Here is a 20,920-nt window from a genome sequence, read left to right as displayed (position 1 = left end):
AGATTTTCATGCATTGAACTGACAGAAACCGAACTGAATATCTTATTATATATTATTATATTATATTATTATATTAAATATATAATATAATGTTTGTAAATATTTGGGGCTTTGGGCCTCTGTTAGTTTATATATTCTTTGCTTTGAGCCTCCGTTAGTGTATATGTGCTTTGGGCCTTCATCATTTTATTTTAAAACATTTGGGCCTTGGCTTTTCATTTTAATGATTTTATCTTTTTAAACATGGCTATTTAAAACCCATTAGAGTAACCTAATAAACTTAAATTAATTTGAAACCCTACCTCACATTCATGCCTCCATCTCTCTCACACTCATGCCTCCATCACTTTCTCTCTCTCTCTCACACAGCCTCTATCACTCCCTCTCACACACACCGGCCTGCATCAAACATCAGTCCACATTTGTCGTTGGCCTCCACGACTACTCCTCACGCCGGCCTTTTGCGTCTCTCATGGTATGATTCTTCTCTTTTATTTCTATCCTTTCTTTTTCTTTGTCTATCTCTGATATATATCATGAGAGTACCATCTGGCCTGCTGGGGCTTCTTCTTCTGCAATATTTCGCTTAAATTTCTTTGTTTCACATATTCCAACACCTCAAATGGTTACACTTCACTTTTCTAAGTTTTCTTGCTTCCTTTTCAAACCAACCGAAATCGCAATAAAACCGAAACCGATTGATTCCCAATTATTTTGGTTGGTTTCGGTTGAGAATTTCACAAACCAAAATTTTCGGTTTCGGTTGGCCAAACACAAAAAAACGGCTGAACCGAACTGATTACACCCCTAGTAGCATTCCACTTTGTATATCGTTATAGTTTTCATCAAAATAGCTTCTAATTAAGATGTGCACCATAAAAATACCTAAAGAAGTGTCTTTTTCATTATTGTTTTCCATAATGTGACAGAAAGAGGTTATAATTGAACATTCAAGCACTTATACATGAAACCTTTATATATATATATATATATATGTGAACTTTTGGAGGCATTTCAAGTAGGTTTTCTTTTCAAATTCATATTATCAAACTATAAGTTTCTTTACTTTTACTGACCTCATATATTTTTATTACCTTCATGCTTAACCACATTCTATGACCAAAATCCTAAAGCATTAGGGTTTCATGCTCCGGTTTCATCATTGGAAACATTACTGGTGTAATATATTGCATTTAGCAATGTTTGCCTAATCATTTTTGATGTAGGACAGACTGTACATGCCTTCCTGGAGCAGTAGGGACGCTGGAAACGACATTTTAATCCAGACTTAGGATGAGCGTTGCCTAAATTTAGGTAAATTCCTTCGTTAAGGCATAGAAAATAGTGTTTTTGCTATTTATAGTAATATTTGTTTTTCCTTAATAACTTTTAGTTTAAAAGTCAGAATAAGGTCCCGTTTGTTTTGGGATGTCTCTTCGAGATAGTATTTTCAATTTTTGCAATTATCTAAATTTTGCTATTTTTGGCAAAAATCACTATTTTGCCACCTAATTACGTGATTAGCACAAATTAGGGTTCTAGGGTTTCTTTTACTATTTAAACATATTGTAGCTTTCAGGGCAATTTAGTTTTCATATTCATAAAAATACAGGCTTTTTCCATTTTTTTTTCTCTGGTGGATTCTAGGACTTTATCACCTTGTGGATTTAAGGGACCCCTCGTGGATTCGAGGTTTTCATTTAGAAGCTAACGTGTTTAGTTTCTTTTTCCATTTATAAAGCAACGTGTTTGTTTTCTTGTAACTTCCATGACATCACTTTTGCGTGGAATTCATTTGCCATTAACAAAGTGAGCAAATAGAAATTAGGTGAGACTTTCGTTTATAAAGCCAATATACGATCATTTTAGGACATATGTCATACCCTTGTGGTGTTTAGAGGAATACTAAACGTGTTATACCCATGTGGTGAATAGAGGAATACTAGACACAAGCCAAACCCACAAAAATAAAGGGAGGCTTGACCTTATGTCAAAGTATGGTGACTAATAAATTCAAAATTGAATGCTCGAAAATGTGTGAAAACACAAGAGCTATTTGGACCCCCAAATTAAAGTTACGGCTCGATTGATTTTACTCTAACTTAATACTAAGTGCGGAATAGAGTAAATGCGAGCGGATACACAAACAAGCTACTCTAACCCATAAACATTATAATACAACAGTAAAATGAAAGGTAAAAGAGTAGTGAAGAAGAATGCAAACACAAGATAACACGTTGATGTGTTATCGAAGAGAAAACCGAAGAACTCAGCGAAAAACCTCTCCGCTGCCCTCTAAGCGGTAATCGATCCACTAGACAATTAGTTGTGATACATGGGTTAGCAAGAGACCCTCCAAGCTTAATCTACCCAATGTACCTAAGCCCTCCAAGCTCCTACTCCAATAAGGCTTCTCGGAACCGTATCTTGTCTAGCTCTCTGAATCCCGCAACAAGCTCCATGTTGCATCTGACATCTTTGGCTTCTTCTAATGCTTCCCAACCGCACCAAACCTCACTGAAAACTCTAAAAAGGTGTGGTAAGTGTTTAGGCTATCAACCTCTCAATGGTATGGAAATGGAGAGGTAGGAGTTGAGGAAAATCCACAAGCAATTGTGTAGAGGATTGTGGGTATAACAATCTCTAACTCTCAAGGTTTGTGGCTAGAGTTTTCTCTCTGAAGCACTCCTCAACTTTGTGGGTAATGTGGGTATATATAGTGTGGGTACAGAAAGTGTGTATTAGATAGTACAGTCAGTGTGTATTAGATAGTACAGTCTGGCAAAAAAGAATGTTTCGCTAGTGTCTTGCGGGAAGGCTTACCCGCGAGCTACTTGCGAAACACAACTGTTTCCATCTGTCCTGACTTTTCGCATTCTAGTCATGTGCAAGGCACATGCATCATTTTGCGGGATGCTTAGTTGCGAGCTACCCGCGAAAACTCTTTTTGTCTTCAATTGCTTAAGTCTTCACACACTCTCTCTCTATCACACAACCCTTACAATTAAATCCCACAATAAATACATGGTACAAAAGATTGAGTAAAATTACAATTAAATTTAGCACGAAATTAAAGCCAACAAAACATATAGTTGTAAATTACAACTTTACAAAAATGATAGTCATTGACCTTTTAAAGAAAATTTAGGATCATAATTTTTTTTTGCCACAAGGCTCACAACTTTGATGTAGCATACTGTAAATGATAGAGAAAAAATAATCGACTCTTGTGAAAGTGATAGGCAAACACTTACAATTTATTATATCAAAATTGTGGCAAAAAAGCTATGGACTTACTAGAGCAACCTTGTCTTTTTTGGTAGTTTTTTTTTTTTTTTTTTCCTTCCTTGCCAAACACCCTTGGGCTCCTTGAGGGGCATGAGATGATTAACCTAAACCTCCGAATTCGAAGGAAAGGGAAATCTCTATACTATACCCTCAGTATATATAATACCTTAACTTTTTTTTTGATGAACTATAATACCTTAACTTAGTTCTAGTTATAAAGGAATGAAAAATCTGATACACCTACCACACGAAATTATTCTCTCATCACTATCATCTGATTTGACCAACTCACTGGTTGGTCTCTCAAGTGTAACGAGTAGTTTTTCTTTCTTGCCGTTATTGGCTCTATATATTCCGATGATTGTATACCCTTCCGGTGACGGTATATCCTAAAGAGTAAAGAGTCTGTACCAGTTGGGACAATGACTTCTTCCATTAATATTTGATGCCCACCAACAATTCCATTAAAGGCAAGCATTGTCTTTGAAAACCAAAATGGTTAAATGAAAAGCTGTCTACTCTGTTTTGGTCAGAAGAAAAGTCGTTTAGAGATGTACAAAGCCTAGATGCTCGAAGAGGGGACCATAGATCTTTTACATAGCTGAGTCCAGTTTTTATATTCTAGTTTATCCAATTACCATTCTGAATGATGTTCACAGTCACAGCAGTCTAGATCTGCTCCATGCACCTTACAGTGGACCTCAATTATTCCATTGTGTTATTAGACTAGTTACATCCCAATAGTAACTTGTCTCTGTACGAATTGGTCTCCTTCATATATACATGTAACATGCCAATGCACTTGAGAGTACAGTTTAGACCCCTTTGTTTTATTTTAACAAAATTAAGTCGACCTATTAGGTTAATCAATTATGGTATATTGATTTATGATTAACAGGCAACAACAACAAATCACAAAAAAATATAAATGTTATAAGTAAAGAATATATATAGTAATTTGTTGACGGCCTGAAAGACCTATGCACGTCATTCAAAGGAAAAAACACACCCCCAGAGGAAAGTTTCACTATTTACAATTAAAGTTTATGATAGAAAAAAAAAAAAAAAAAAAAGATGTTACGTTTACAACATTTTTACAACAAATCAGGTGATTAGTTGTTATTGGTTCAAATTTGAAACTAACACTAAAATTACTTTTTTGCCTTAACAATAACAACCAGTAACAACCTGTCACTTAAAATTTGTTGTAAAAATATTATAGACATATCATGCATTTCTTAAAAAAAAACCCTTAATTCTAATGTTACATTGTGTAGAACTTATAGTCGTGACCCCACAAACAGCTCCAAGCACTCTCAGACTCTTCTATCATAAATTCTCCACACAAACTCCATTTATGACTCTGAGGAGCGACTGTAAATTTCTTCACAACAACTAACCATAGTGGCTCTGTGGCTTCAGTTATCAATTAACAATGTTCAACTAATGTATTCCAGATTTTCTTCTTGAACTTCGGTATGCGGTGATATAAATTTAAGAGAGCTAGCTGTGAATTCGCGCGTTGCATGTGATAATTATTTTTATAGTAGTTTTATTAAATGTTTTTTTACAATTTAAACTAATTTAATAAAGAGTAATGTATTTCGTAATCATATTTTTATTTATTATAGGAACAATTATAAATGTAATATAGGAACAATCATAAATCATAAATATAAATTTTGTCGTATCAAAATGAAAACAATACAAAAATATTCAAAGGGCAAGTTAACGAAAATATTCATTTTTTAATAAAGGTTATCTATAACGTTTTGTGAATCACTAAAAAGAATATAAAAATTGGAAATTATTCCTTTAGTTTTAAACATAAACCATATTTTTTCTGTCTACAATCCAAAATACCAAAAAATGTAACTAAAAAAATTAATAAAACTTAACAAAGATTAATTGGACCAATTAGGAAAGCAATTTGTTGTTGATAGTCTATTAAGGTTATTTTCTTTGCAGAAGTTATAATTTTGTCTACCCAAAACATATTATCAAATAAACAATTATTAGCAAAATCTAAGAATTAAATTACTATATGTGCATTGTTATAAAATGATAATAATAATTAAAATAAAATTGCAAAAGCTAAAATTTGTCATCCATTCAATTATTTTCGTTTGGCTAATCTTTACTTTTCTCTAAATAAATGACATTATAGAGTACTTCTAATTCAACTATTAAGAGTACTTTGTCCATCACAAAGTATTAAAAAATAAATAAAAATTAGTAAAGTCTCATAGTTTAACATCTAAATTGAACACTATAAAAAATCATGCTATATAATAGAATAAATACCAAATTACAATAAATGTCAAATTATTCAAATCATGCTATGTAATAGAATAATATTATATTTTATATGCTATATTTAATTCTTTATAATGCAATAGGATAATATTTAACAATCAAAGAGAACAAAAAAATCATTCTCAAAAGAAAAAAAAGAGAACAAAAAAACAACAACAATTAAAAAAAAAAAATCACATTAACCCAAAGTAGAGTTTTAAAGAATATAAAAAATTATCAACCTAAAACAAAGATGCAAGAAAAATAAAAAAATCCACAAAAAAATTGAGAGAGAGAGAGAGGTTTTTTTTTTTTTTTTTTTTTTTTTTTTTGTGAGGGAAAACTATGAATAAAATGGAAAAGATAATGATAAATTTATAGTCAAAGGGTGTGAATAAGAAGAGACAAAAATAAAGGATGATGAAGGGAAAGAGGAAGAATGATATTAATGTAGAAGGTAGTAGGGAGATGAAAAGGGAAGGGAGGGAGAAAGGTTGGAGAAGTAGTGGGGAGATAAAAAGGTAAGGGAGGGAGAAAGGTTGTAGAAATGTAAATATTAAAAAGATAAATGTTAAAAACAATAATGACGTGGATGATGATGCGGCTTAACTGGAGCGTAGTGACAAAAAATACTACGCTTTAGCTTTTAGATATATATAGATATAGATTAGGGTTTTGGAACTTTAGATGCACAACACTATCTCTCTCTTCTTTCAATTTGAGTAAACTATAATAAACCCTAATATAAATTTCCATGTAGGGTTTGAATTCCAACTTGATAGTCAACTTAATGAGCCTTTAAAAGAATCAAGATTCTTGATTTTCAATTGATTGAGAGTCAATCGATAGAAAAATATTGATAAATCAAGAGTCGATAAAGATAACCATCGCATACCCTTGGTGTGATGGTCACTCCACAAGTATGCGAGGGTCGGGGTTTAAGTCTCCAGGAGAGAGTTCCACACATATATATACTTAGATTAAGTTAGAGTAGAATTTCTATCTTGTTAAAAAAGAAAAAAGAAAGAGTCGATAAAGATATAATTGAGATTCAAGAGACTGCCTTGATTTGAACTGATTCTTGAACTTTTTTTACACTTAAAAAGTTCATTGTTATAACTCAACGAAACATTACATTGCCATATATAGATTTGTCAACACTAACCTAACATCACCAATTAATGTTGAACCAACTCCGCATTGTCTCACAGTCATAGAAACTCTACATAATTAACTTTATCAGCATGTGTGCATAATCTTAAAATAAAAATTTGAAAGATAAAAACTTAACTGGGGTCGCTTTGCCGATTACTCTTAGCTTGAATGTGGTGCTTCTACATAGATGGTACTGCTAGTCAGTGGAGCACCTAATTAGTTGTGCTGCCTGAAGTAATAAGCTTTGTATACTTTGGACCTTTCTATTCTGGCTTAGGCCATGTGCATTGCTTGATCTTAACTGGCTAAAGGATGTCCAACCCCAAGGTCACATATCAATTCTCTTTAATTACATTCATAGAAAATTGACTAATTTTCCTGAGTTTAGTTGCCACCCTAAATAATTAATATTACTTTTTATTCTAAATAATTAATTATATAAACCAAAATTTTATGAATGTTCCATAAAACTAGAATATCTACTTAAAAGTTAATTTTTTTTTCAACTACATAATTACTAGTTCACGATTATTAAAAAAATCATAATAAATCAACCCCAAAATATTTAAACATATTAAACCATCTACATCATCATAGAAAATAATTCAACATGCCTGTAGAGTCCTGATTTGTGGCCCAAGCCCAAAGTGTTTGGGATCTCGGCCCAATGAGCCCAATACAATAAATTTGTAGAGAATGGGTTAAAGAATTAGGCCCTAATGAGTTAAACAACGGCTAGTATTGAATTAAATGACAATCAAGCACAAATAAGAGGTATTGATATCAATGGACTTTCAGTCCGAGGAGGTCACAATTATAGATATTGATCATAGTTGGATACAGAGAAAATTTAGATTGCTACAGTGTTCTCTCTCTATTTTTCCGATCCTCCCACCATAAAGAGTCTTTCACCCTTATATATCCTCCTTTAGACCATCTTCACCATACACCTATTGATTATTCGAGCCCTTACTTGAGTATCTGTCCCATCAGACACTCCTTCTAGTTTTCTATGAGTTGTGGTAGCTAAGGTAATACTGTTCAGAGGTCTTCTCCATGTAAATGCGGCCAGAAAAGTAGCTGCAGTGCATTTAATGCGGTGGTGGCAGCTTTCCCTTAGATATTTTTAGGTTTCCTTCATTCTCGTATGTTCATGAGGCATGTCTCTATTATTGGAGCTTCTTGGAGGATTACGCTAACTGATGGAGTACATATTGTGAACTATATTCATCATATCTGAGGAGGAGTTCCTCCTCGGACAACCTTTCACTTATTCCCAACCTTTCACTTGTTCCCCACATTTGAGACTTTAATTGGGAACATTTACCAACTATTTGCTCCTCCTCAGACCTATCAATGTCCTCGGACATGGCCCAATGCCCAATATACTATTTTGGGCCCTTGTCCCTACAATAGCCCCTCAAAATTTCGGTTTTTCCCTTCCATTCGAGGAGAAAAAGTGGGATTTTGATTTTTAAGAGCTAAGATCAATTGATTTTTTGCATTACACGTGCAAGAATGTGGTTTTACATGCCTCATAATTGTCTCTGACATTTCATAGTCCACGAGGCGTTATTAATTACTCCAGGCGGCTTTATGTCCCCCGCATCCAACGGTGAAATGTCAATCTAATGGCTGACATTTTTCCTAGTATTTTGAGCGGGAGTATTCCCACTCATCTTCTCCCTCTATATAAAGCCTTGAGTGAACCCAATTTCCTCCTTTCTTCACAAATCTTCAAGAGCTTCAGAGAATTCTAGCGCTTTGTCTTACAAAACGCTCTAAACTCTTGAGTTTCCATAGCTATTTCTTGTAAGAAGTCTTTGAAAAATTTCTGAAAGTTTCAGAGATTAACATATGTGTTCCCATAAGTCTTTATTTCTTTATATTCTCCTTTTTCTTCTCAGCCTTTCTCCTCGGCCTTTCTGTTTATTTAGATGGATAGGTTCAAGCACTTAGTAGACTCACCGGCTGGTATTGAGGGTTTTAGGGCTAAGTATCATATCCCATAGGGGGTGGTTTTAGAATATTGTCCCCCGGATTGAATACTTATTGATAGGGACGTGGGTCAAGTCATCATTCCCATGATTACTTTCATAGAGGGAGGAATGATGCTTCCTATGGGTAGGATAACTAGGGACTATTTGATAAACCACAGATTGACCCCTTACCGGTGCGCCCCTAACCTATTTAGGGTCTTGGGCAGCGTAGATGCTCTCAACGAGCAGCTGGGCTTAGGGCTCACATGGCACGATGTGGTTCACATGTACGAGTGCCACACGCTCGCCGGTGCGGGATACTACCTCAAGTCCCGGTCCAAGGTCATCAGGCCGATATCATGTCTCCCCAAGTCTAATAAGGGCATGAAGGATGACTACCTGATTCTCTCAAGGGAGTGGAGCGACGGTTTTCATTGTCAAACTTGGGTAGAAGATCCAGGTGGGGTACCTTTAGGATCAATCCCTTTGGAAGGGGATTCAACCTTTTTAGCTTTATTCTTTTTTCTTTTGACATTTCATCTTCTTTTGGTGATAATTTTTGTCGATCTGACCATGATCTCCTTCTCGGATGTTTCTGCAGATAAAAACCACGTTGCTCCGAGGATCAGTTTTACTAATGTTCAGGCTCTTAATTACCTTTTGAGGTCAGAGATTTTTGTGAGTAAAGACAGACAGCTGCGGGCCGCTCATCTAATCTTGGACTATGAGCCATTGTCTCGCATCTTCCAGGACGTAGGCCAAGCAATAAGGGTTGGAAGTTCCAGATTGGCTCGGATTGACGTCTCCAAGCCAGGATTTTTGGCTAGGAGGGTCCTTCCACTGGTTGTCTTGCCAGTTCCACAGAACCTTCCACCAATTGCATTGCCATTTCCACATATTCTTCCTGAGGTAGCGGCAATACCTGAAGAGGAGATTGCCTCGTCTTGTTTATCACTAGAGGAGGAGATAGATAAATTCCATTTTGAGGAAGAAAATAATCCGAGGGCTCCTCTAATTAACATCTCGGACGCCAAGGGTGAATCAGATAGGAATTTTGGTGTTCATACTCCCATTCTAGTGATCGCCCACCTAGAAAACTCCTCCAAAGAAGAGGAAGAAAGTATGGCGCTGAATAAGGGCAATAAGAGTTTAAGGGAGCTCATGGCTTCCAGGGGCAAGGAGTCAACATCAAAAGGAGCCTCTAAGTCCCAAGTTCCCTCCAATCATCCCCTTCATCCTCCCAAAATCCCCACCGACCTTGGCCTGAAGCCTAATCTTGACTTGAAGAAGAAAAGGCCACTCGAGCTGCTTGAGGAAGGCGACGTGGGTCCTCAGAAGGGAACGAAACAACAGAAGGTGGTTCTAGATGCTCGGGACAAGAGATCCCAGTTTGTGGATAGCTGAGAAAAACAAAATAGGGCAGATGTGCGCATGACACAACGCACATGGAGTCTTCGGCTGGAAGTAGACGAGGCTCCCATTCCTTGGAATGCCTCGGTCTGGGAATTTTCAAATGGGTCGAGCGGGGTATATAGCCGAAGCCCTGAAGTAGCCTCTACCCTTCCCAAGGATATGGACGCTTACTGGTGCTTTACATAGAATGACCTTTTCCTGTCCTTGAAGAGGGACCTTGCTATGGTAAATAGTTTATCTACTTATGAAATTAGATGTTAAATCATACTTTTGTTTTTAACTCATATATATATATATATATATTTATTTATTTATTTGTGGTCTTTGGACAGATTACTCAACGAGTTTTTATGGCCGAGGAGTGGTACCGTGACGCTCGTAAATAGGCCGATGATGAAGCCCTCACTCTTGCTGATGTTGAGAAATCATTGGGGGCTGCTAGGCAGCTAGGCAGGAGTAAATTGAGTTGTCCGAGAAACTTAAAGTGACGGACCAAGCTCGTTCAAGCGCTGAGGCCGGCTTGAAAACCGCTAAAAGGCAGGCTGAGGATTAGCGCCAAAAACTACACTTGACCGAGATAGATCTGGCCACACAAAGGCAGTTGGTCATAGATCTTAAGGTTGAGTTGCAGAAGGCCAAGGAAGAAACTCAACTGGCAAGGGAAGCAGCCGAGGCTGAAAAGAAGGCTTCATATTTGCTTGGTGTGGAGGAGATGCAAGTAGGGCTTGCCGAGGAGCTTTCAGAAGTGTGTAGGGATTATTGCAACGTGACATGGGATAAGGCCTTGACTGTTGCAGGAGTCCCTGCAGATTCTGTTTGGAGGCTGCCTGAAAGTGTCTATTACCATTCGGAGATCCGTGAAGTCTCGGCTGCTATCTCCTCTCCTCCTACCCCTACCCCAGAATCTTCCAAGCAGCCTTTGGCTATCCCAGATGCCCTCCCTCTTCCTGAAATTTCGAAAGGATCCAGCCAGGTTGGTGACCAAGGCTAGGGGGCTGAAGGGGAGAAAGGCAAAGGCAAAGACAAAGGGAAAAAGCCCTCTGCCAAGACTAAAGATGCTGACAAGGCGAAGGAAGTAAAGGTTGAGATTTAGGAAGTTAACCCCAAGGCCAAGGATGCTCATACTTCTCAGCCAAGCCAGAAGGAAGATCCTCCTGCCCCTCCCGTTAAAGCTTAGCCCTTATGGTTCCTTTTCTAATTCCTTTTGTAGTAGTTTTTTATTTTTTAAATGACACTATGTCAATGCGTACAATGTACTTTCTTTATCACTCAATGAGAATGTTCTTCATTTCATCTTTTGTTCTTTTGCCTTATGTAATTTGAATTTTATTATTTTTATACATAGCATCAAACTGCCGTTACTGTGCCTTCAATAAAAGACAACAATAATACGCTGGTTAATAATATAATTACTTTGATTAAGTGCTAGGAGCAAAGTTGTGTATTAAGTGTTTGTATTGTGAATTAAATCATATGTAATGAAGATTGATATTGATAGACTTATATCATGTGAAGGAAAATAAAAGAGGCAAAAAATCTGAATATTGTTCATCACTTATGTAAATAAATATAAGTTTAAATTTGCCTTGGATCTGTTTTGACCTTAGGTTCTACTTAAACACTTATATACATGCCCTTGAGTGTTAATTTCACCCAAATATGTGGTCCGAGAGATCTGATATATCTTAGGATCTGTTTAATATTTGAACAGATGTCAAAAGTAATTAATTTCCCCTAAGCCTGTGGTCTGAGGAGCCATGTAGGATTTAGGTTCTGTTTAATACTTGTACAGATGTCAAAAGTAATTAATTTTCCCTAAGCCTGTGGTCCGATGAGTCATGCAGGACTTAAGTTCTGTTTAATACTTGTACAAATGTCAAAAGTAATTAATTTTCCCTAAGCCTGTGGTCCGAAAAGCCATATAGGACTTAGGTTCTGTTTAATACTTGTATAGATGTCAAAAGTAATTAATTTTCCCTAAGCCTGTGGTCCGAGAAGCCATACAGGATTTAGGTTCTGTTTAATACTTGTACAGATTCAGTAACATGAAGCACAATACTTTTATACAACAAGAGAATTTATTGATAAAGAAAATCTTCATTAATAATAATATCTTTTCAGGTTGTTTACATTCTAAGGGCGCAGTATTACATGTTCATCTTAGTCTTCAAGGAAATAAACCCCTATACTAGTCACAGAGGTGATGCGATAAGGTCCTTTCCAATTGGGTCCTAGCTTTCCCCATGCTGGGTTCTTTGCAGTGTCCAGAACTTTCCTCAATACCCAGTCACCAGGCATTAGTGGCCTTAGCTTTACCTTAGCATCATAACCATGCTTGAGTTTGTGTTGGTAGTATGCCAATTAGACCATTGCACTTTCTCTTCTTTCTTCGATAAGATCCAAACTCCTTTCTAGCAACTCATTGTTACTACTTGGACTAAACGAGCTGGTCTTTAGTGTTGGGAAGCTTGTTTCTAAGGGAATAACAGCCTTGGCTCCATAAGTCATCGAAAAGGGGGTATCCCTTGTTGATCTGCGAGGTGTGGTTTGATACGTCCACAAGACATGTGGTAGTTTTTCCACCCATTTTCCCTTCACATCATTTAACCTTTTCTTGAGTCCATTAACTATGACTTTATTAATAGCCTCGGCTTGTCCATTTCCCTGAGGATAAGCTGGAGTAAAATATCTGTTCGTAATTCCCAATTCACAACAGTATCTCCTGAAGGACTTACTGTCAAATTGAAGACCATTATCCGAGATGAGGGATCCCGAACCGGGTAACAATGTTTTTCCAAATAAACTTCTTAGCATCCACATCTCTGATATTTGCTAAAGGTTCAGCTTCAACCCATTTAGTGAAATAGTCAGTGCCGACCAGCAAATACCTCTTGTTCCCTGCTGCTTTGGGGAAAGGGCCAACTATATCTAAGCCCCATTGAGTAAAAGACCAGGGGCTAGACAGGGGGTTAAGAACTCCTCCTGGCTGGTGTATGTTTGGTGCAAACCTTTGACACTGATCACACTTCTTCACATACTCTTGTGCTTCTTTCTGCATATTTAGCCACCAGTAGCCCTGAGTTATGGCTCTATGAGACAAAGATCTGCCTCCTGTGTGGCTTCCACAATTTCTTCATGCAGCTCCTCAAAGAGTAGCTCTGTCGCTTCGGGGTGAACACAAAGTAGATATGGCCCGAAAAAAGAGCGCTTGTACAATTTTTGGTCATTGGATTGCCAGAAATGAGGCGCTTTTCTCCTTATCTTTTCAGCCTTTGATTTGTCTTCTGACAAGATGTCTTCTCTCAGATGTAGTACTATGGAATCCATCCAACTGGGCCCTACCTTGATTTGGTGAACATGAACCGCTTGTCCCTTGACCTCCGTGGGTTTGTACAAGTCTTCTATAAGGATAACCCGAGGTAGGCTCTGTGCCGAGGAGGTCGCTAGCGTGGCTTAAGAATCGGTGTGTGTGTTACCACTCCTGGGGATGTGCAAAAGAGTGAAGGATTCAAATCCTGATTGTAGATGTCTAACTTGATTTAAATACCCTTGCATCCTCTCATCTCTTGCTTCTAGTTCGCCCTTCACCTGGCTAACGACCAACCTTGAGTTTGAGAACATCTTTACTGCCTTTCCTCCCATTCTTTGAACCATGGACATTCCCTCCTGTAAGGCTTTGTACTTAGCTTCGTTATTCATGGTCAAGAAGCCCAATCTTAGTGACTTTTCTATGGTGAGCTTCTCGGGCGAGATCAGAACTAGTCCCACTCCAGAGCCCCTTTGATTTACCGCACCATCAACGTATACCTTCCAGAATAAATGTTCTTGTAGGGAGATTGTGCCAACCGATTTTCCATCCATGTTCTGTGTTGTTGAGGTTTCTTCTAACGGGGGTTCAGTGAACTCGGCCACGAGGTCTGCCAATACTTGACCCTTGACAGAAGTACGAGGCATGTATTTGATGTACTTGACCCTTGACAGAGGTACGGGGCATGTATTTGATGTCAAAAGCCCCTAGAACTATGCCCCATTTTGCAATCCTCCCCGTATAATCAGCACTTTGGAGTATGACCCTAAGTGGAAGTTGAGTTAGGACGACAACTGTATGTGCTTGGAAGTAATGAGAAAGCTTTCGTGTACCATGCACCATTGCCAGGATGACCTTCTCCAGCAGTAGATAGCAAATCTCGGCCTCATGTAGTGATTTGCTCACATAATAGACTAGCTGTTGTACTCCGTTGTCAACCCGTACCAATACTAAACTCATAGCGTGAGGGGCAACCGCAATATAAGAAAACAAGACCTCATCCGTCCCAAGACTAGACATGATAGGTGGCTGAGATATGTATTCTTTAAGTTGTTGAAATGCCAAAGCACACTCCTCAGTCCATTCAAATCCCTTCTATTTATTCATCAATAGGAAGAAGGGTCTGCATCAATTTGCGGACCGAGAAATAAACCGGTTTAGAGCAGCAGTCATTCCGCTTAGCTTCTGAACTTCTTTGGGGTTCCGAAGTGGTTGCAAATTGTTTATCGCCTTAATCTGGTCAGGATTAACTTTAATTCCCCGGTAGGTCACCATATAACCCAGGAATTTTCTTAATCCCACACCAAAAGAACATTTGGAGGCGTTAAGGCGCAACTTGTGTTCTCTGAGTATTTTAAAAATATTTCCGAGATCTCCCACATGCTCGGACACCACCTTGCTCTTCACTACCATGTCATCTATATAGACTTTAATATTCTTGCCCAATTGAGGTTCAAACATCTTAGTCATCATCCTTTGATAGGTGGATCCTGCATTTTTCAAGTCGAAGGGCATTACCTTGTAATGGTAGTTTCCTGTGGGAGTAACGAAACCTATCTTTTCCTAGTCATCTAGTGCTAGCGGTATTTGATGGTATCCTTGAAAGGCATCTAAAAAGCTCATCCGAGGATGGCCTACGGTAGTATCTACTAGCTGGTCTATCCGAGGCATAGGAAAGGGATCTTTTGGACAAGTCTTGTTTAAATCCGTGAAATCTACACATACTTGCCATTTTCCATTCTTTTTCCTTACTATCATAGTATTGGCCAGCTATTCAGGATAGAAAACCTCTTTAATAGCTCCTGTCCGCTTAAGTTTCATTACCTCATCTTTGACAGCATCAAAATGTTCTCTAGATGATCGCCGAAGAGGTTGTTTTTTGGGTGTAATAGATAGACTGACATTCAAATGGTGGTAAATAAAATTTGGGTCGACCCTCGGAGCTTTATAAGCATTCCACGTGAATACATCCACGTTTTTTCTCAGGAATTCGATTAGCTCTTCTCTCTTTTGGGGAGGCAACTGGGAGCCGACCTGAAAGAACTTCTCCAGATCATTGCCAACAACAACCTTTTCTAGATCTTCGTACTTCGCTTCCTCGGTTGATTCATTGTTGGACAATACTGGAGTTCTTGATTGCTACAAGTTCCTTTCAGTAGAGGCCGAGGACTCTGCATTGGGCCTATGCAAGATGGCAACCACTATGCCTTGCCTAGCCATGGATTGATTCCCTACAATCTCTTTAACTTGGCCGTTGGACGGATACTTTACCTTCTGGTAGAGGGTAGAAGAAACGGTTTCTAAGGCATGAAGCCAAGGCTTGGCCACAATAGCCGTATAAAGTGAATAAGCATTCACCACAATGAAGTCTACTTCCACCACATCTGAACTGGTTTGTATAGGTAGTCTAATCTGACCTCTCGGAGTAACTGTTTTCCCTTCGAAACTTACTAGTGGGGAATCGTATGCTGTTAGGTTTTCGGGTTTTAAATTCAGCTCCTTGTATAGGTCGGGGTACATTATCTCGACAGGATTTCCCTGATCTACCAACACTCTTTTCACATCATACCCCTTTATCCTGAGTGTGACCACCAAAGCATTGTCATGGGGTTGGATAGTTCTGATCTTATCATCGGCCGAGAAGCCCAGGACTAGTGAGGCCTCTATTCTGGCTCTTTTTGGCTTTGAATTGTTGTTTTCAGTTGATAGCCGAGCCACAGACATCACTCTGGAGGGACAGGAACCGGTCCTACTGGTGGCAACGAAGATGACATTGATCATTCCTAGAGAAGGTCTTGAAGAAAAATCTCTCTGGGGATCCGAACCTGTCTACCCCGCTTGGCCACTAGAATGGTGCAGCAGCTGCTTCAACTTCCTTTCTTGGACCAGCTGGTTCAAATGGTCCCACAAATTCCTGTAGTCTTCCGTAGTGTGCCCTTAGTCATGATGATATTGGTAATAAAGACTCTGGTTGCGTCTCAAGGAGTTTTTGACCATCTTGTTTGGCCATTTAAAGAATGGCTTGTTCTTAATCTTCTTTAGAACCTGATGCACTAGTTCTCGAAATATTGCATTAACGATCTGGGTGTTGGTAGACCCTGATTGTCCAGCAAAATCTCTCCGGGGCCGGTTGTTATTGAATCAGTCCAACCTGAAATCCCTCCTCTCATGAGGGATAACCTTAGCCTTTCCTTTACCCAGTTGTTAATCTTTCTCAACCCTTTTATACTTGTTAATACGGTCCATAAGTTGGCACAGGCTGGTGACTGGTTTTCCTGTTAGAGACTTCCTTAAGCCATGCTCGATTGGGAGGCCACTCTTGAAGGTACTGATGGCGACGTCCTCAAAGTTACCCTCTATCTCATTGTGCATCTCCCAATACCTGTCCGAATATGTTTTCAGGGTCTCCCTGTTGACACCCTATTTTGCAACCCGTATTTAACCTCACATGAAGGGTAAAAGGGTAATTTCATATTGGAAATATGCATCTTGATTCTGGTCATTAGATCCTTAATCTCATTTAACCAAAATGATCTTGATGTTGTAACGATCAAATCGACTGGTCATGAGCCCTAATCGGACCATTAGATTGAAAGTTATCATCAAATCAAGTTTTAATGGTTAAGATGCACTATTACAAATTGAGTCTGACTATATGTGATTATGAACAATTGATTTCAATTGGTTATAAATATAATCAATTTGAGATCGATGATGTGTCATAATTTGATTGGTTAGGACTACATTTTATGGTAGAGTTACATACACCTAATTAACTAGATAGTTAAACATTAATTATTCAATGAGTAATTTGTGCAATTATCTTTTAATTAGAGTAAATTTAGAGCCAATTAAGTCTGAAATAGGAGTGATTGGAGCCATTTAATGTTAATTGGGAGCTAATTTGGGGATCTATTAATGTTAATTGTGCTGAAACCATTTTCTAACAAATGACCTCTGCTTACCATTTCATTGATATCTCTCAGAATATTTTGAATCTATGAATGGAGTTATTTTTCCCAGAAACTAGACATCCGGGGCTTTAATTTGAGCACAAGAATGAGACAATTCCGATCAGAATTGAGGCAGATATGATTTTTCAAAGTTGGCTCTATAGGTTGTGACAGTAGCTACGGGAAAACCGAATTTTGGCTTGCTCCTCACTCCCACCAATCTTTCCATTTAATGCACCAGATTTTCCCAAAGGCTAAAATGAGGTCTAGGTTCATGATTCCTTGTCAACTCTCATTAAATGGCCTTCCATTCATATTTCCTCCACCACTACTATATAAACCCCCCTCTCCTTCATTCCAAAGCACACAAAAAATCCCCCTCTCTTCTCTTCTCTTGAGTTCTAGTGAAGTTGAGTAGTCTTGTCATATCTTGGTCTTCTTGAGACTCAAGGTATTGAGTGAGACTCACTCTCCCTCTCCTAGTTCTTCTTTTCCTCCACCCTTAGGACCTCTATCAAGAATCTCCTCCTCCATTACATGGATCTTGCATGAAAGTATAATCCCCTTCCCTAACTGTTTGCTTATATTGACATGATGAGAATTTAAGATTAAAGCATGATAATTCTCTTGAATATGTTTGAATGTTCTTAATTGTTCTTATGTGTTCTTTATATGTTCTTAGTTGTTCATCACATGTTCATGCATATAACTAGATTTAATCTTAAATCCACATCAAAAATATGAAAAACATGTTTGTTTAGTAATTCTTTCAAATCCTTGAATCTAGGTTTATCACTATCCACACACATTCACTAGAGTTCATTTTTTAATCCAAACGTCATGCTTAATAAATTGAATTAGGGTTTATCACATGCACACACATTAAATTCAACATACAAATTGATTGATATATTGGATGATGTGATATGAATGTTGACCATCATAGTCTAGAAGACCGGTTTCACCTGGCAAGGTGGGTGCCTAACACCTTCCCATCTTGTAACATAGCCTCCGAGCTTAGATCAAGGGTTAGTAGATCAAATATTTATCCATGTAATTTTTGATTTTTAGATTGTAACTAGGAAATAAAGCCAAGTACTTTATCTTAGATTGTATCTAGGACCAAAGCCATGTAATTTTCCTATGATCAATGTAAATTCAATTTCAAATTAATAAAATGAGGAATTTTTCATTCATGGTTTTCTTATTTTTCTAATAATTAAATAAGTGGCGACTCCATTGTAAAACCCTTAATCCAAAGGGAAAAATATAATTAGTCGAATCTCCATTTTGAGAGACAATAACACGACTCCACCCATTCACGTGGGTTTGGTCTAACATCCTATAAAAACGGGCCGGGGGCGCGGTCTCTCACACTCCCCTTCTCACATGGACAAAGACAGTAGGGAGTCTAAGGGCCGAGGGACCCTGGTACACGCGATAAAATGGGAGCCAAATGCTCAAGTGAGCTCCTTGAAGGAATTTATTGAACCCGTCCTCAAGCCGCCAAACCATCTCATCGCCACGGGTCCCAAACTAGATGGAAACACTTTACACATCAAGGCTTCATCAGAATAGATAGCCATTCTCTAATTGAAATGGCTCACATGTTCCACCGAGTCTGTTCACCCATTGTAGATGGTGAATGTTGGCTGATGGAAACACCGAGGAGAAGCTGTCCTTTTGATCCTATGCGTGAAGGGCGACTTGGCAATCTAGTTCAAATCTTTGCTCATCGCATTATTTCCCAATCCTCTGTGAATGGGGCTTTTGCATCGGCGTTCACTATGGTGCTCCTCTTCATATGAGAAGGATTCGCTAGGAGGAGTCCTTGATTTACGTCGATACCCGCTATCCTTCTCATCTTCGGAAGAGGAATCAAACGGGGTGGGAGTTCATTTTCGTTGCGCATGGCGTAACTTCTTCTTAAGTTGGTCGATTTCCCTTTGCATGGCTTTATTGTGTTGTTCTTGAGAGACGTGACTCCCAACTCGAGAGTGGTTTTTGCTTGTGTGCATAACGTGCGCGCTACCCTCCTGATCTCTCCTACGCTCAAGGTTGGCGAAAAAGGATTTTCACGTTGAGATGCTATGGATTCTGCTCGATGTGAGTTTGAATTTGCTATAGTTAACCGTTGCTTTCACTATTACACAAGTTCTTTCCATAGACGGCGCTAATTGTAGAGTCCCGATTTATGGCCCAAGCTCAAAGTGTATGGGATCTCGGTCCAATGAGCCCAATACAATAATTTGTAAAGAGTGGGTTAAAGAACTAAGCTCTAATGAGTTGAACAACGGTTAGTATTGAACTAAACGACAATCAAGCACAAATAAGAGGTATTGATATCAATGGACTTTCAGTCTGAGGAGGTCACAATTATATATATTGATCACAGTTGGATACAGAGACAATTTAGATTGCTACGGTGTTCTCTCTCTATTTTTCCGATCCTCCCACCATGAAGAGTCTTTCACCCTTATATATCCTTTTTTGGACCATCTTCACCATACACTTGCTGATCATCCGAGTCCTTACTTGAGTACTTGTCCTATCAGACACCCCTTCTGGTTTTCTGTGAGTTGTGGTAGTCAAGGTAGTACTGTTCAGAGGTCTTCTCCACATAAATGCGGTCAAAAAAGTAGTTGCAGTGTATTTAATGCGGTGGTGACAGCTTTCTCTTAGATATTTATAGGTTTTCTTCCTTCTCGTATGTTCATGAGGCATGTCTCTATCATTGGAGCTTCTTGGAGGATTACGCTAATTGATGGAGTATATATTGTGAACTATATTCATCATATTCGAGGAGGAGTTCCTTCTCGGACAACCTTTCACTTGTTCCCCACCTTTGAGACTTCAATTGGGAACATTTACCAATTATTTGCTCCTCCTCGGACCTATCAATGTCCTTGGATAAAGCCCAAAGCCTAATATACTATTTTGGGCCCTTGTCCCTACAATGCCCACGCAAAAAATATTTTGACTTCGGCATCTTTAATTTTAAGGACGGAAAATGTTTTCCATCCAAAACTCATTATTTTCCTTTGACTAGGCTACTAATCTTTTTTGTTGACCTAAGTTTTCTATCATACTAAATACCAAAAAATATTTATATTAAAAAAAAATCATTTTTCCTTGAAGGAAACAAACACGTGACAATTTTAACTTCATCAGTGTCTTTGACATTGTCCTCAGTTGGCAAACAACAGATAAGATTTGAAAAGGCACTAAGGGTACGTTTGGATACCACTTATTTTGCTAAAAACTAAAAACAATAAAAAAATAATTTCCGGTTACTGTTCACACTCACAAAACACTGTTCATTTGCCTTAATACACTGTTCATGAGACATGAATAGTGCAAGAGGCGCTGGTCAAAAAAAAAAAAAAAGGCGAAAACCCCAGATGCTGAAACGCAATCAGCTATCCAAACGCGTACTAAAATGGATGTCGTCCAACAATTTATGATAAAAATGACATAATACGGCCAAGAAGAATATTAAGACTTGTTGTTTACAAATCATTGTGACCATG

The 20,920-nt window shown here is 38.2% G+C and overlaps 1 protein-coding gene and 1 long non-coding RNA gene across 2 annotated transcripts; one reads left to right on the top strand and one right to left on the bottom strand.

The window, feature by feature from the left end:
* The first annotated feature begins 304 nt into the window (after positions 1-304).
* LOC126714896 (uncharacterized) lies at positions 305-1,512 on the top strand. The gene is made up of 2 exons (XR_007651703.1): positions 305-475; positions 1,232-1,512. It is a non-coding gene; the product is annotated as an uncharacterized LOC126714896 (long non-coding RNA).
* Positions 1,513-15,576: 14,064 nt separating this feature from the next.
* LOC126702834 (uncharacterized) lies at positions 15,577-16,161 on the bottom strand. The gene has a single exon (XM_050401692.1). The coding sequence runs from the start codon at positions 16,159-16,161 to the stop codon at positions 15,577-15,579; it is 585 nt and encodes a 194-aa protein (XP_050257649.1).
* Positions 16,162-20,920: the final 4,759 nt, after the last annotated feature.

The sequence above is a fragment of the Quercus robur genome, chromosome 2, assembly GCF_932294415.1.
Source record: "Quercus robur chromosome 2, dhQueRobu3.1, whole genome shotgun sequence".
Classification (NCBI taxonomy): Eukaryota; Viridiplantae; Streptophyta; class Magnoliopsida; order Fagales; family Fagaceae; genus Quercus; species Quercus robur.
The sequence above is the reverse complement of the archived record's forward strand: the minus strand, read 5'-3'. Positions and strand labels throughout refer to the sequence as shown.